General features: G+C 47.5%; 2 protein-coding genes across 2 annotated transcripts in view; both read left to right on the forward strand.

The window, feature by feature from the left end:
• The first annotated feature begins 896 nt into the window (after window positions 1–896).
• Window positions 897–15,238, forward strand: LOC121841160 (nuclear pore membrane glycoprotein 210-like). Its single transcript, XM_042307658.1, has 13 exons — window positions 897–1,605; window positions 1,761–1,930; window positions 2,010–2,141; window positions 3,113–3,191; window positions 5,754–5,904; window positions 6,090–6,222; window positions 8,243–8,386; window positions 8,537–8,605; window positions 8,677–8,783; window positions 11,356–11,496; window positions 11,582–11,719; window positions 11,843–11,998; window positions 14,540–15,238. Exons 1-13 carry the CDS (start codon window positions 1,439–1,441, stop codon window positions 14,912–14,914), a joined length of 1,962 nt encoding a protein of 653 aa, XP_042163592.1. The 5' UTR covers window positions 897–1,438; the 3' UTR covers window positions 14,915–15,238.
• LOC112235540 (nuclear pore membrane glycoprotein 210-like) overlaps window positions 14,596–15,448 on the forward strand; it is a 40,199-nt gene continuing 39,346 nt past the window's right edge. Inside the window, exon 1 of the mRNA XM_042307647.1 lies at window positions 14,596–14,774. The gene's annotated coding sequence lies outside the window, so the exon portion shown is untranslated. The remainder of the gene's footprint in view (window positions 14,775–15,448) is intronic.

Raw genomic sequence — 15,448 nt, forward strand, 5'->3', positions numbered from 1 at the left:
TCCATTAAGGCAGCCCTCCGCACCTCTCTGATTCAGAGGGGTTGAGTTAAATGCCGAAGACACATTTCAGTTGTATACATTCAGTTGTACAACTGACTAGGTTGTACAACTGACTGGGGAAAGAAACACATTTTAGCATGTAGACCATAAAATCAGGTATTCTAACATAGGAAAAGGACAGGGGGACAGAGGGGTTGAGTCCCCCTGTCCTTTTCCTATGTTAGAATACCTGATTTTATGGTCTACATGCTAAAATGTGTTTCTTTTCCCAGTCCAATTTACACCTCACATTGTTGTTAAAATGGCAATCTGCACTTGTTACATACATTTGACATAAATGAATGATATACTCATTGATTCTTGAAGAATATAACTTAGAAATGCTTATGTTACAATAGTTATATTTGATTTGTTTTTAGTCTCATCCTTCAGCTCCACTCAACCCCTCCCATCTCATCTATCTCTGAACACCATCCAGTTTTGATTTCTATTTGCCATATATTTTTTGGTATAGTATGTATAATCTGGAAGTAGAAGCCTGAGTGTTGTTGTCCATTAGTTTACTCCAATTTATAAATTCCTCATGAGCTTAGTTCAACTGTCACCCCATCAGAACCCAAAATATAAATTTGTTTGACTAAAATGTTTGTAAACATTGTAAATGTAAACAAACACTGTATAGCCTCAAAACATGGTTAAAATGATCATGTTGATATTATGGATGATCACTGTTTGCATCCAAAGCTATGTCTATGAATTTGAGTGGTTACATTTCTTCAGGCCCATCCCTCAGCTGTTTACCCAAACAGAGGCGGGTCATCTGCTTTGTTATTGTTTCAATCGCAGATTGGCTCTTTAAAGAATCTAGTTGCAGGTGCATAAGGAGTGTTTGAAGACGTGTTATGGTGCGAAATTCATTTTGATCCTCGGATATATAAAATGTATTGTATATCAATGTAACACGTTTTCTAATTTAATGTTAGATAAAAAGAAATGTAGCCTGTCTGTCCAAATAATTATTTTGGGCCCCAAGAAGAGTAGAGTTGGTTGGGGAATGTTCAAGACTGTAAACACATGACGTCCCATGAACGCGCTGCTTAGTTTTTGGCAGCTCAGATCAAAAATCAACAATGATAGTGACGCGTTGCTGTCTACCAACATTTTGCAATATTGATTAGTTTAATGGCTTTTTAGTTACTGTTTTTGTCTCATTAATTCGTTTATTTAGAAATGACAAGTCACTGACGAACAGATATAGTTTTTTATTACTTGTTAGCTAGCAATGGCTATCGAAACCTCTAAGTTTAGCTAGTTAACGTTAGCTAGCGTTAACAATCCAACGTAAACAATGCGACGTTGCTTAAAAAATGAAACCGCTCTAACGTCAGTTTAAGTGTTTTGATCGCAATTGTTGAGACCTCAACATGTATTCACAATAATGGCCGTTTTAAACTCTAAAGTATTATGTAAATTATTGATTTTTAGTGTAACTATTATTGCTTTGAGTCAGTCGACAAGGCTGAATGTTCCCAAGTTACTTTTGCCCAGATCAAATCATAATTATGTCAACTTCACGTTGACAGCAGAGAAGGGATGCTATAAATGGTGAGTGGCAGTGAATGATGAAATGAATGTTTCTATTCAGATTGTCAAGTTGATGTGGTGCTGAAAAAGCAGAAGATGTATCAACTTAAATATTAGACAATGCCAAGTGGGTGTGGACAGAACGCCACTTAGTTGTCTGTGTGTGATATTTTCAGGGTGTCCTCCCGACCCCAGTCAGTCGTTGTTTGGCCCCTCTCTCCTTCCATCCCTCCCTCCATCCTCCCTCCATCAGCCTGTAGCCAGCAGGTTCTAGTGTCCGCCCGGCCTCTGTCCGCTCCACTGGACACTAACCGAGGGGCCAGCATCATACGGGGACAGGACTCTGGTGAGGGGAGTGTGTGTGTAGCAGAAAGGACAGAGGGAAGTGTGGAGGGTGTAACTAAACAGCCCTCATCATCTTTCAGTGACTGGCCATACCCTGCGCTGTGATGTCATTATTGACCAGATCAAGCAGATTCAGGTTGTCACGACGACGCGTCAACTGTTCACCGAGGACCCACCCCTCGTGCTCTCCGTCATGGCACTGGACTCAGGAGGTACTCGCCTTGTCATTGACATATCACCCACCCCACACATTTAACTCTGAGGGCTAAAGGCTGTCAATATGTAGACCAGGGGTTGTTCTTCCTGTCATCCCTCCATAAGAATGAGCACTGAGCATGGGCCCACTGATGTTCCTTCGAGAGCTGAGCTTAAATGCCCCACACATCCAAATGTACACAGGCTCACAGAGGGAACAACTCAAACCATCCAAATGTACCACAGGCTCACAGAGGGAACAACTCAAACCATCCAAATGTACCACAGGCTCACAGAGGGAACAACTCAAACCCAAAGGGTTAAAAGGAAACGTTGGTTTATTGTCGACAGTTTTCGGCTGCCAGGCTTAGTTCAAAACGAACCTGTCTATCACCTTTTGTCTATTATCCACATCCAGCCCCAGAAGGTCCCTTTTCCTCTTTCTCTTGGCTTAGAAACTCATCCAGGTCACAGTGTTCAGATTGTATAGCCATCCAATAGCCCAGGGTAGACTGGAGGAAAAAGACAGTAGGTGTTAGACTCAAGGCTAACTAACCTGAGGCTAGTCCCTGCAGGCAGGCAGACAGACAGACAGACTGACTGACTGATTCTGTCTGTCTGTCTGTCTGTTGTGCTAAAGAACCTGGATCTGTGTGTTTACTACTCCCTTCTTGCACCAGGAGTCTCTCTGCCTGAGGATGTCATTATCATCTCTCTCTCTCTCTCTCTCTGTCTCTCTCTGTCTCTCTCTCTCTCTCTCTCTCTCTCTCTGTCTCTGTCTCTGTCTCTCTCCTCTCTTCTCTCTCTCCTCTCTTCTCTCTTCTCTCTCTGTCTCTCTCTTTCTCTCTCTCTCCTCTCTTCTCTCTCTGTCTCTCTCTGTCTCTCTCTGTCTCTCTCTCTCTGTCTCTCTCTCTCTGTCTCTCTCTCTCTCCTCTCTTCTCTCTCTGTCTCTCTCCTCTCTCCTCTCCTCTCTCTCTCTCTCTCTCAGGCAACACATTCAGTAGTCTGGCAGGTCTACAGTTTGAGTGGAGGCTAGTAAAGGACTCAGAGACAGCAGAGATTGTTAGGTGAGAGAGAGAGGGATGGAGAAAGAGGGAAATAATGGCAAAGGAAGGTGAAAGATGAAAGAAACATAGTCAACTGAAAACGTTATGTACACTGCATTCAGAAAGTATTCAGACCCCTTGACTTTTTCCACATTTTGTTACGTTACAGCCTTATTCTAAAATGGATTAAATAAAAATTTTCCTCATCATTCTACACACAATACCCCATAATGTCAAAACAAAAACAGATTAGGCCTCCCGGGTGGCGCAGTGGTTAAGGGCGCTGTACTGTAGCGCCAGTTCTGCCACCAGAGACCCTGGGTTCGCGCCCAGGCTCTGTCGTAACCGTCTGTGGGGCGACGCACAATTGGCCTAGCCTTGTCCGGGTTAGGGAGGGTTTGGCCGGTAGGGAAATCCTTGTCTCATCGCGCACCAGCGACTCCTGTGGCGCGCCGGGCGCAGTGCGCGCTAACCAAGGTTGCCAGGTGCACGGTGTTTCCTCCGACACATTGGTGCGGCTGGCTTCCGGGTTGGATGGCGCTGTGTTAAGAAGCAGTGCGGCTTGGTTGGATTGTGTATCGGAGGACACATGACTTTCAACCTTTGTCTCTCCCGAGCCCGTATGGGAGTTGTAGCGATAAGACAAGATAGTAGCTACTACAACAATTGGGCACCACGAAATTGGGGAGAAAAAGGGGTAAAAACAACAAAAATCTTTAAAACAACAAAAAACAGGTTTTTAGAATTAAAATAAAATAAATTAATACCTTATTTAAATAAGCATTCACACCCTGTTTCCATTGATCATCCTTGAGATGTTTCGACAACTTGATTGGAGTCCATCTGTGGTAAATTTAATTGATTGGCACACAATGCAGCACTCTACCAATCAGGACTTTATGATTGAGTGGCCAGACGGAAGCCACTCTTCAGTAAAAGGCACATGACAGGCCACTTGGAATTTGCCAAAAGGCACCTAAAGGACTCTCAGACCATGAGAAACAAGATTCTCTGGTCTGATGAAACCAAGATTGAACTGTTTGGTCTGAATGCCAAGTGTCACGTCTGAAGGAAACCTGACACCATCCCTACGGTGAAGCATGGTGGTGGCACATCATGCTGTGTGGATGTTTTTCAGCAGCAGGGAATGGGAGACTAGTCAGGATTGAGGGAAAGATGAATGGAGCAAAGTACAGCGAGAACTTGATGAAAACCTGCTCCAGAGAGCTCAGGACCTCAGACTGGGGGCAAAGGTTCACCTTCCAACAGGACGACTCTAAGCACACAGCCAAGACAATGCACAAGTGCCTTTGGGACAAGTCTTTGAGTGACCCAGCCAGAGCCCGGACTTGAACCCGATCGAACATCTCTGGAGAGACCTGAAAATAGCTGTGCAGTGACATTCCCCATCCAACCTGACAGAGCTTGAGAGAATCTGCAGAGAAGAATGGGAGAAACTCCCCAAAAACAGGTGTGACAAGCTTTTAATTTTTATTTATTTATTTCACCTTTATTTAACCAGGTAGGCAAGTTGAGAACAAGTTCTCATTTACAATTGCGACTTGGCCAAGATAAAGCAAAGCAGTTCGACACATACAACGACACAGAGTTACACATGGAGTAAAACAAACATACAGTCAATAATACAGTATAAACAAGTCTATATACGATGTGAGCAAATGAGGTGAGATAAGGGAGGTAAAGGCAAAAAAAAGGCCATGGTGGCAAAGTAAATACAAAATAGCAAGTAAAACACTGGAATGGTAGATTTGCAGTGGAAGAATGTGCAAAGTAGAAATAAAAATAATGGGGTGCAAAGGAGCAAAATAAATAAATACAGTTGGGAAAGAGGTAGTTGTTTGGGCTAAATTATAGGTGGGCTATGTACAGGTGCAGTAATCTGTGAGCTGCTCTGACAGCTGGTGCTTAAAGCTAGTGAGGGAGATAAGTGTTTCCAGTTTCAGAGATTTTTGTAGTTCGTTCCAGTCATTGGCAGCAGAGAACTGGAAAGAGAGGCGGCCAAAGAAGTAATTGGTTTTGGGGGTGACGAGAGAGATATACCTGCTGGAGCGTGTGCTACAGGTGGGAGGTGCTATGGTGACCAGCGAGCTGAGATAAGGGGGGACTTTACCTAGCAGGGTCTTGTAGATGACATGGAGCCAGTGGGTTTGGCGACGAGTATGAAGCGAGGGCCAGCCAACGAGAGCGTACAGGTCGCAATGGTGGATAGTATATGGGGCTTTGGTGACAAAATGGATGGCACTGTGATAGATAGCTTGTAGCGTCATACCCAAGAAGACTCAAGGCTGTAATCGCTGCCAAAGGTGCATCAACAAAGTACTGAAGAAAAGGGTCTGAATACTTATGTAAATGTGTTATTTTCAGATTTTTATTTGTAATAAATTACCAAAAAATTCTAAAAACCTGTTTTTGCTCTGTCATTATTGGATGTGTATAGATTGATGAGGGGGAAAAAAACAATTTAATCAATTTTAGAATAGGGCTGTCACGTAACAAAATGTGGAAAAAGTCAAGGGGTATGAATACTTTCTGAATGCACTATATATACTGTATGTTGTGTAGGTTTGTGCGTTTCTCAGAGGCGGGCTACTCCCCGGCCCATCACATCCTGTCCCTGGAGGAAGCAGGTCAGAAAGGGGACAGTGTGTTGCTGGAGGGGGTCCGTAGCGGTGTGGTACGGGTCAGGGCCTCCCTCTCGCACCCAGACTACAAGGTAAGGAGGATGGAGGGATGGATGAAGGGATTGATGCATTGGCTTCGAAGGATAAATACATTGATGGAAGCACCTGGAATGATGGAAGAGTGGATGGGGTGATAGATTATGGATGAAGATCGATGGATTAGTTTGTATAAGAATAGTTTGTGCTGGTTTTTACCTGTCCCCTGTGTGTTACTTAGTGGGTAGAGCCGGCCTCTGTGAGCCTGACCGTGACAGACAGACTCTACCTTAGCCCCTCCCATGATGCCTACCTGCTGCTAGGCTCCATGCTCTCCTTCAGAGTCTGGAAAAGCGTGCATGACACAGAAATGGGTGAGTCCCTAATGTAGACAGTAGTGTAGTCTGTTAGGTCTTTACAGAGCCTTTAGGTGAGTCCCTAATGTAGACAGTAGTGTAGTCTGTCAGGTCTTTACAGAGCCTTTAGGTGTGTCCCTAATGTAGACAGTAGTGTAGTCTGTCAGATCTAATGTAGACAGTAGTGTAGTCTGTCAGGTCTTTACAGAGCCTTTAGGTGAGTCCCTAATGTAGACAGTAGTGTAGTCTGTCAGGTCTTTACAGAGCCTTTAGGTGAGTCCCTAATGTAGACAGTAGTGTAGTCTGTCAGGTCTTTACAGAGCCTTTAGGTGAGTCCCTAATGTAGACAGTAGTGTAGTCTGTCAGATCTTTACAGAGCCTTTAGGTGAGTCCCTAATGTAGACAGTAGTGTAGTCTGTCAGATCTAATGTAGACAGTAGTGTAGTCTGTCAGGTCTTTACAGAGCCTTTAGGTGAGTCCCTAATGTAGACAGTAGTGTAGTCTGTCAGGTCTTTACAGAGCCTTTAGGTGAGTCCCTAATGTAGACAGTAGTGTAGTCTGTCAGCTCTTTACAGAGCCTTTAGGTGAGTCCCTAATGTAGACAGTAGTGTAGTCTGTCAGATCTAATGTAGACAGTAGTGTAGTCTGTCAGGTCTTTACAGAGCCTTTAGGTGAGTCCCTAATGTAGACAGTAGTGTAGTCTGTCAGCTCTTTACAGAGCCTTTATGTGAGTCCCTAATGTAGACAGTAGTGTAGTCTGTCAGGTCTAATGTAGACAGTAGTGTAGTCTGTCAGGTCTAATGTAGACAGTAGTGTAGTCTGTCAGGTCTAATGTAGACAGTAGTGTAGTCTGTCAGGTCTAATGTAGACAGTAGTGTAGTCTGTCAGATCTTTACAGAGCCTTTAGGTGAGTCCCTAATGTAGACAGTAGTGTAGTCTGTCAGATCTAATGTAGACAGTAGTGTAGTCTGTCAGGTCTTTACAGAGCCTTTAGGTGAGTCCCTAATGTAGACAGTAGTGTAGTCTGTCAGGTCTTTACAGAGCCTTTAGGTGAGTCCCTAATGTAGACAGTAGTGTAGTCTGTCAGATCTTTACAGAGCCTTTATGTGAGTCCCTAATGTAGACAGTAGTGTAGTCTGTCAGATCTAATGTAGACAGTAGTGTAGTCTGTCAGGTCTTTACAGAGCCTTTAGGTGAGTCCGTAATGTAGACAGTAGTGTAGTCTGTCAGATCTTTACAGAGCCTTTATGTGAGTCCCTAATGTAGACAGTAGTGTAGTCTGTCAGATCTTTACAGAGCCTTTATGTGAGTCCCTAATGTAGACAGTAGTGTAGTCTGTTAGGTCTTTACAGAGCCTTTAGGTGAGTCCCTAATGTAGACAGTAGTGTAGTCTGTCAGGTCTTTACAGAGCCTTTATGTGAGTCCCTAATGTAGACAGTAGTGTAGTCTGTCAGCTCTTTACAGAGCCTTTAGGTGAGTCCCTAATGTAGACAGTAGTGTAGTCTGTCAGGTCTTTACAGAGCCTTTAGGTGAGTCCCTAATGTAGACAGTAGTGTAGTCTGTCAGGTCTTTACAGAGCCTTTACGTGAGTCCCTAATGTAGACAGTAGTGTAGTCTGTCAGATCTAATGTAGACAGTAGTGTAGTCTGTCAGGTCTAATGTAGACAGTAGTGTAGTCTGTCAGGTCTTTACAGAGCCTTTACGTGAGTCCCTAATGTAGACAGTAGTGTAGTCTGTCAGATCTAATGTAGACAGTAGTGTAGTCTGTCAGGTCTTTACAGAGCCTTTAGGTGAGTCCCTAATGTAGACAGTAGTGTAGTCTGTCAGGTCTTTACAGAGCCTTTAGGGAGCTTTATGGGTCTAGTTAGGGTCCCTTTGTTTTTTTCTAAGATCCAGAGGAAGAAGAATGAAGGAACATCAAAGCTTAGACAAATATATTGGAGACAGAAAACATCAAGTGCTCAGTCCTCTTTGTACTTATTAGAGCTGTAGAGCAGCCGATGATGCACCACAATGTTCTCTTCTCTGTCTCCTATAGAGGTGCTGCTGGGTGAGGGAGGGTATGAGTTGTCTGTAGAGAGAGACCCAAATAACGATGATGATGTCATCACTGTGGACCAGGACACAGGGACCGTCACCGCCCGAGGGCTAGGCCGCACCACGCTGTCCGTCACACACCCCAGTGTCCTTCCACCATGGGACTACCTTACCTAACCACTTTAAAGTTATTCCTGTAGTTTAGCATTGATGTCGTCCTGTAAGGTGTGGTTTCTGGGGTTGTGGGTAGTGTAGTCTTACAGGTGTGGTTTTCCTCAGCATTCCCTGTACCCAGGCCTACCAGAAAACTCTGCTTCCCACCTGCCTCGCTGTTCTGTGTTTGTGGTGGAGCCAAATTACCTGAGTGAGTGAGCCCAGCTATCAACATGTCTGTTGTCGTACTATGGCAAGCCATGACTGTGTGTGTGTGTGTAGCGCTAGGTGTGGAGGAGGAGGACAGGTGGGTGTTGGAGAGTGGTCGTCAGTACCAGGTGACTGTACGAGTTCACGACCAGGAGGGTCACACAGCACACCTGGCACAGGTACGTTACTATGACAACTATAAGAGTTACCCTCCCTTACACTAGACGTCTAAAGCCTACTCTATGTCAGGGACAGGAGGCTTAACTGAATCTAACACCCCTCTCTCTCCCCCTCTTTTCTAACCCCTCTCACTCCCCCTCTTTTCTAACCCCTCTCTCGCCCCCTCCTCTCTAACCCTCTCTCTCCCCCCTCCTCTAACCCCTCTTTCCCCCTCCTCTCCAACCCCTCTCTCTCCCCCTCCTCTCTAACCCCTCTCTCTCCCCTCCTCTCTATCCCCTCTCTCTCCCCTCCTCTCTAACCCCTCTCTCCCCCTCCCTCCTCTCTAACCCCTCTCTCTCCCCCTCCTCTCTAACCCCCTCTTTCCCCCTCCTCTCTAACCCCTCTCTCCCCCTCCTCTCTAACCCCTCTCTCCCCCTCCCTCCTCTCTAACCCCTCTCCCTCCCCTCCTATCTATCCCCTCTCTCACCTCCTCTCTAACCCCTCTCCCTCCTCTCTAACCCCTCTCTCTCCCCTCCCTCCTCTCTAACCTCTCCCTCCCCCTCCTATCTATCCCCTCTCTCACCTCCTCTAACCCCTCTCCCTCTCCTCTCTAACCCCTCTCTCTCCCCCTCCTCTCTAACCCCTCTCTCCCCCTCCCTCCTCTCTAACCCCTCTCTCCCCCTCCCTCCTCCCCCCTCTTTCTCCCTCTTCTCTAACCCCTCTCTCCCCCTCTCTCTAACCCCTCTCTCCCCCTCCTCTCTAACTCCTCTCTCTCCCCCCTGATCTCTAACCCCTCTCTCTCCCCCTCCTCTCTATCCCCTCTATCCCCTCCTCTCAAACCCCTCTCTCCCCCTCCTCTCTAACCCCTCTCTCCCCCTCCTCTCTAACCCCTCTCTCCCCCTCCTCTCTAACCCCTCTCTCCCCTCCTCTCTATCCCCTCTCTCCCCTCCACTCTAACCCCCTCTCCCCCTCTCTCCCCTCCTCTCTAACCCCTCTCTCTCCCCTCCTCTCTAACCCCCTCTTTCCCCCTCCTCTCCAACCCCTCTCTCTCCCCCTCCTCTCTAACCCCTCTCTCCCCCTCCTCTCTATCCCCTCTCTCTCCCCCTCCTTTCTAACCCCTCTCTCCCCCTCCCTCCTCTCTAACCCCTCTCTCCCCCTCCCTCCTCTCTAACCCCTCTCTCTCCCCCTCCCCTCTAACCCCTCTTTCCCCCTCCTCTCTAACCCCTCTCTCCCCCTCCTCTCTAACCCCTCTCTCCCCCTCCCTCCTCTCTAACCCCTCTCTCCCCCCTCCCTCCTCTCTAACCTCTCCCTCCTCTCTAACCCCTCTCTCCCCTCCTCTCTAACCTCTCCCTCCCCTCCTATCTAACCTCTCCCTCCCCCTCCTATCTATCCCCTCTCTCACCTCCTCTCTAACCCCTCTCCCTCCCCTCCTATCTATCCCCTCTCTCACCTCCTCTCTAACCCCTCTCTCTCCCCCTCCTCTCTAACCCCTCTCTCCCCCTACCTCCTCTCTAACCCCTCTCTCCCCTCCTCTCTAACCCCTCTTTCTCCCTCTTCTCTAACCCCTCTCTATCCCCTCTCTCTAACCCCTCTCTCCCCCCTCCTCTCTAACTCCACTCTCTCCCCTCCTCTCTAACCTCTCCCTCCTCTCTAACCCCTCTCTCCCCCTCCTCTCTAACCTCTCCCTCCCCCTCCTATCTATCCCCTCTCTCACCTCCTCTCTAACCCCTCTCCCTCCCCTCCTCTCTAACCCCTCTCCCTCCCCTCCTCTCTATCCCCTCTCTCTCCCCTCCTCTCTAACCCCTCTCTCCCCCTACCTCCTCTCTAACCCCTCTCTCCCCCCTCCTCTCTAACCCCTCTTTCTCCCTCTTCTCTAACCCCTCTCTATCCCCTCTCTCTAACCCCTCTCTCCCCCTCCTCTCTAACTCCTCTCTCTCCCCCTCCTCTCTAACCCCTCTCTCCCCCCCTCCTCTCTATCCCCTCTCTCACCTCCTCTCTAACCCCTCTCTCCCCCTCCCCTCTAACCCCTCTCTCCCCCTCCTCTCTAACCTCTCCCTCCCCCTCCTATCTATCCCCTCTCTCACCTCCTCTCTAACCTCTCTCCCTCCCCTCCTATCTATCCCCTCTCTCACCTCCTCTCTAACCCCTCTCCCTCTCCTCTCTAACCCCTCTCTCTCCCCTCCTCTAACCCCTCTCTCCCCCTCCCTCCTCTCTAACCCCTCTCTCCCCCTCCTCTCTAACCCCTCTTTCTCCCTCTTCTCTAACCCCTCTCTATCCCCTCTCTCTAACCCCTCTCCCCCTCCTCTCTAACTCCTCTCTCTCCCCCTCCTCTCTAACCCCTCTCTCTCCCCCTCCTCTCTATCCACTCTTTCCCCTCCTCTCAAACCCCTCTCTCCCCCTCCTCTCTAACCCCTCTCTCACCCTCCTCTCACACACCTCTCTCACCCTCCTCTCTAACACCTCTCTCTCCCCCTCCTCTCTAACCCCTCTCTCCCCCTCCTCTCTAACCCCTCTCTCTCTCCCCTTCCTCTCTAACTCCTCTCTAACCCCTCTCTCTCCCCCTCCTCTCTAACCCCTCTCTCCCTCTGGTAGAATGTGGTGATGACTGTGGACTTCTCTGATTGGCTGTTCTATATCCTGGAGACTTCCTCTAACAGTTCCTACCATGTACTGGAAACACGAGGGGCTGGGCACACTACTATACGAGCTGCACTGTTCACTGTGCTCACTGAGGTACACACACACACCTCTGTCAAACGTCATGGCACCTTGGCATGGGTGATGACAATATCATTACCATGGTTGTCTCTCTATCCAGGATGGCCGCGCGTTGCCCCTGATACCACCAATCAGAGCAGAGCAAGAAGTCGAGATCTACGAGCCCCTCACCCTGCAGCCCCGCCTACTAGTGTTTCCTTGGCAACCTGAGGGACAGCTCTATCAGCACCACTTGCAGGTGTGTGTGTGTGTTTGTGAGAGTGACAGAAAGAGAGACATGTGTGTTTGACTACTGTAAGTCATATATGTTTAAGTGTGTGTTTATCTGTACTCATTACATGGTCTTTATGTGTGTGTCCAGGTAGAGGGTGGCAGTGGTGCTGTGAGCTGGTCGGTGAGTGACAGTGATGTTGCCGTGATGACAGTGAAAGGGGAAGTCATGGCGGGAAAGAGAAGGGGCCAAGTGGATATCCAGGCATCAGACGCACGCAACCCTCTACACACCGCTACTGGACAGGTGACACACACACACACAGACACGCACACACACAATCCCAAATCAACTTCTTGTACCTACGGCAGATACACTTGAGTAGATCTGAGGATTGGACAGGTTTATCCAATCGATGGGAATAACACACTCTTTACTCACAGTTCATACTATAGTAACAGTAACTCCCTCTCATCCCCTCCCTCCCTCCCTCCCTCCCTCCCTCCCTCCCTCCCTCCCTCCCTCCCTCCCTCCCTCCCTCCCTCCCTCCCTCCCTCCCTCCCTCCCTCCCTCCCTCCCTCCCTCCCTCCCTCCCTCCCTCCCTCCCTCCCTCCCTCCCTCCCTCCCTCCCTCCCTCCCTCCCTGCCTCCCTCCCCCTGCCTCCCTCCCTTCCTCCCTCCCTCCCTCCCTCCCTGCCTCCCTGCCTCCCTTCCTCCTTCCCTCGCTCTCTCCCTCCCTCCCTCCCTCCCTCCCTCTCTCTCTCCCTCCCTCCCTCCCTCCCTCCCTCTCTCTCTTTCAATTCAATTCAAGGGGCTTTATTGGCATGGGAAGTGAGGTAGATAATATACAAAAGTGAAATAAACAATCAAAATTAACAGTAAACATTACACATACAGAAGTTTCAAAACAATAAAGACATTACAAATGTCATATTATATATATATATACAGTGTTGTAACAATGTACAAATTGTTAAAGTACACAAGGGAAAATAAATGAGCATAAATATGGGTTGTATTTACAATAGTGTTTGTTCTTCACTGGTTGCCCTTTTCTTGTGGCAACAGGTCACAAATCTTGCTGCTGTGATGGCACACTGGAATTTCACCCAGTAGATATGGGAGTTTATCAAAATTGGATTTGTTTTTGAATTCTTTGTGGATCTCTCTGTAGGTGATGTCTTTGTTATGGAAGGTTTGGGAATCGCTTCCTTTTAGGTGGTTGTAGAATTTAACGGCTCTTTTCTGGATTTTGATAATTAGTGGGTATCGGCCTAATTCTGCTCTGCATGCATTATTTGGTGTTCTTCGTTGTACACTGAGGATATTTTTGCAGAATTCTGCATGCAGAGTCTCAATTTGGTGTTTGTCCCATTTTGTGAAGTCTTGGATGGTGAGCGGACCCCAGACCTCACAACCATAAAGGGCAATGGGCTCCATGACTGATTCAAGTATTTTTAGCCAGATCCTAATTGGTATGTTGAATTTGATGTTCCTTTTGATGGCATAGAATGCCCTTCTTGCCTTGTCTCTCAGATCGTTCACAGCTTTGTGGAAGTTACCTGTGGCGCTGATGTTTAGGCCAAGGTACGTATAGTTTTTTGTGTGCTCTAGGGCAACAGTGTCTAGATGGAATTTGTATTTGTGGTCCTGGCGACTGGACCTTTTTTGGAACACCATTATTTTGGTCTTACTGGGATTTACTGTCAGGGCCCAGGTCTGACAGAATCTGTGCAGAAGATCTAGGTGCTGCTGTAGGCCCTCCTTGGTTGGTGACAGAAGCACCAGATCATAAGCAAACAGTAAACATTTGACTTCAGATTCTAGTAGGGTGAGGCCGGGTGCTGCAGACTTTTCTAGTGCCCGCGCCAATTCGTTGATATATATGTTGAAGAGGGTGGGGCTTAAGCTGCATCCCTGTCTAACCCCACGACCCTGTGTGAAGAAATGTGTGTTTTTTGCCAATTTTAACCGCACACTTGTTGTTTGTGTACATGTATTTTATAATGTCGTATGTTTTACCCCCAACTAATTCCATCAATTTGTATAGCAGACCCTCATGCCAAATTGAAATTTTTGAAATCAACAAAGCTTGAGAAGACTTTGCCTTTGTTTTGATTTGTTTGTTTGTCAATTAGGGTGTGCAGTGTGAATACATGGTCTGTTGTACGGTCATTTGGTAAAAAGGTAATTTGGTATAAAGCCAATTTGCTCATTACATTGTTTTCATTGAGGAAATGTACAAGTCTGCTGTTAATGATAATGCAGAGGATTTTCCCAAGGTTGCTGTTGACGCATATCCCACGGTAGTTATTATGGTCAAATTTGTCTCCCAGAGCTAAGGATGATGTTAAAGAGTTTTAGTATAGCCAATTGGAATTTGTTGTCTGTATATTTTAGCATTTCATTGCGGATACCATCAACACCACAGGCCTTTTTGGGTTGGAGGGTTTTTATTTTGTCCTGTAACTCATTCAATGTAATTGGAGAATCCAGTGGGTTCTGGTAGTCTTTAATAGTTGATTCTAAGATTTGTATTTTATCATGTATATGTTTATGCTCTTTATTATTTGTTATAGAGCCAAAAAGATTGGAGAAGTGGTTTACCCCATACATCTCCATTTTGGATAGATAATTCTTCGTTGTTGTTGTTTGTTTAGTGTTTTCCAATTTTCCCAGAAGTGGTTAGAGTGTCTGTCTTTCTCTCTCTCTCTCTCTCTGTCTCTCTCTCTCTCTCTCTCTCTCTCTCTCTCTCTCTCTCTCTCTCTCTCTCTCTCTGTCTCTCTTTCTCCCTGTCTTTTGCGCTCTCTCTCTTTCTCTTTCTCTCTCTCTTTCGCTCTCTCTCTAGGTGTATGTGTTGAGGCCAGCTGGTGTGGATGTCCTGGCCCAGAGAGGTGACTGTAGGGTGGGAGAGACCATCACCCTTCCCCTGGCTGTCTGGGGGGTCCAGGAGGAGGAGACCCAGGCCCAGGACCCTCCCCAGGGAAGCTCTGGCCCCCAGACCCTGCTGGAGGTGACAGACTGCTCTCTCATCAACCTCCACGTCACCACGTCACCACAGGGGGTATTCACCCCTCTACCAGGTACACACACACACACACACAGTGTGGCTCTGCTCTCTATGTGCGTAGCTAAGGTAAGCTGTGAAAGCAGAAATACTGTCACATACACTGTCACATACACACACACACCAGCACGCATGCATGCACACACACTCTTGTAAACACACACAGTTTACAACACACACACTCTTGTAAACACACACAGAGGAGAAACACAGAAGTCATTTGTAAGTTCAATTCGTTTTACTGGATATTAGCTGATCAATATCACTCTTCCTGTGATTAAGTGTGTATGTTTTAATTATTGAGATGGAATCTCAGTGCTCTTAACGGTGTGCTGATGTGGGTCAGGTCCTCTCTCTCCTTATTGAGTAGAGGACCTGGAGGAGTGGACACCTGATTCACTGCAGGCCAGAGAGACATACAGAAAGACACACAGACAGAGAGAGACAGAGAGACACACACAGAGCGAGAGAGACACACACAACAGACAGAGCGCGAGACAGACAGAGCGCGAGACAGACAGAGCGCGAGACAGACAGAGCGCGAGACAGACAGAGCGCGAGACAGACAGGGCGCGAGACAGACAGAGCGCGAGACAGACAGGGCGCGAGACAGACAGGGCGCGAGACAGTCAGACAGAGCGCGAGACAGTCAGACAGAGCGAGACCGTCCGACTGAGAGAGACAGTCCGA

The sequence above is a fragment of the Oncorhynchus tshawytscha genome, linkage group LG03, assembly GCF_018296145.1.
Source record: "Oncorhynchus tshawytscha isolate Ot180627B linkage group LG03, Otsh_v2.0, whole genome shotgun sequence".
Lineage (NCBI taxonomy): Eukaryota > Metazoa > Chordata > Actinopteri > Salmoniformes > Salmonidae > Oncorhynchus > Oncorhynchus tshawytscha.

Excerpts from the sequence above, each read along its gene's own strand:
- LOC121841160 (XM_042307658.1), top strand. The coding sequence starts at position 1,439 with ATGGCCGTTTTAAACTCTAAAGTATTATGTAAATTATTGATTTTTAGT. Across the intron at positions 3,192-5,753 it reads GAGACAGCAGAGATTGTTAG|GTTTGTGCGTTTCTCAGAGG; the intron begins GTGAGAGAGAGA and ends TATGTTGTGTAG. Across the intron at positions 11,497-11,581 it reads TGTTCACTGTGCTCACTGAG|GATGGCCGCGCGTTGCCCCT; the intron begins GTACACACACAC and ends CTCTCTATCCAG.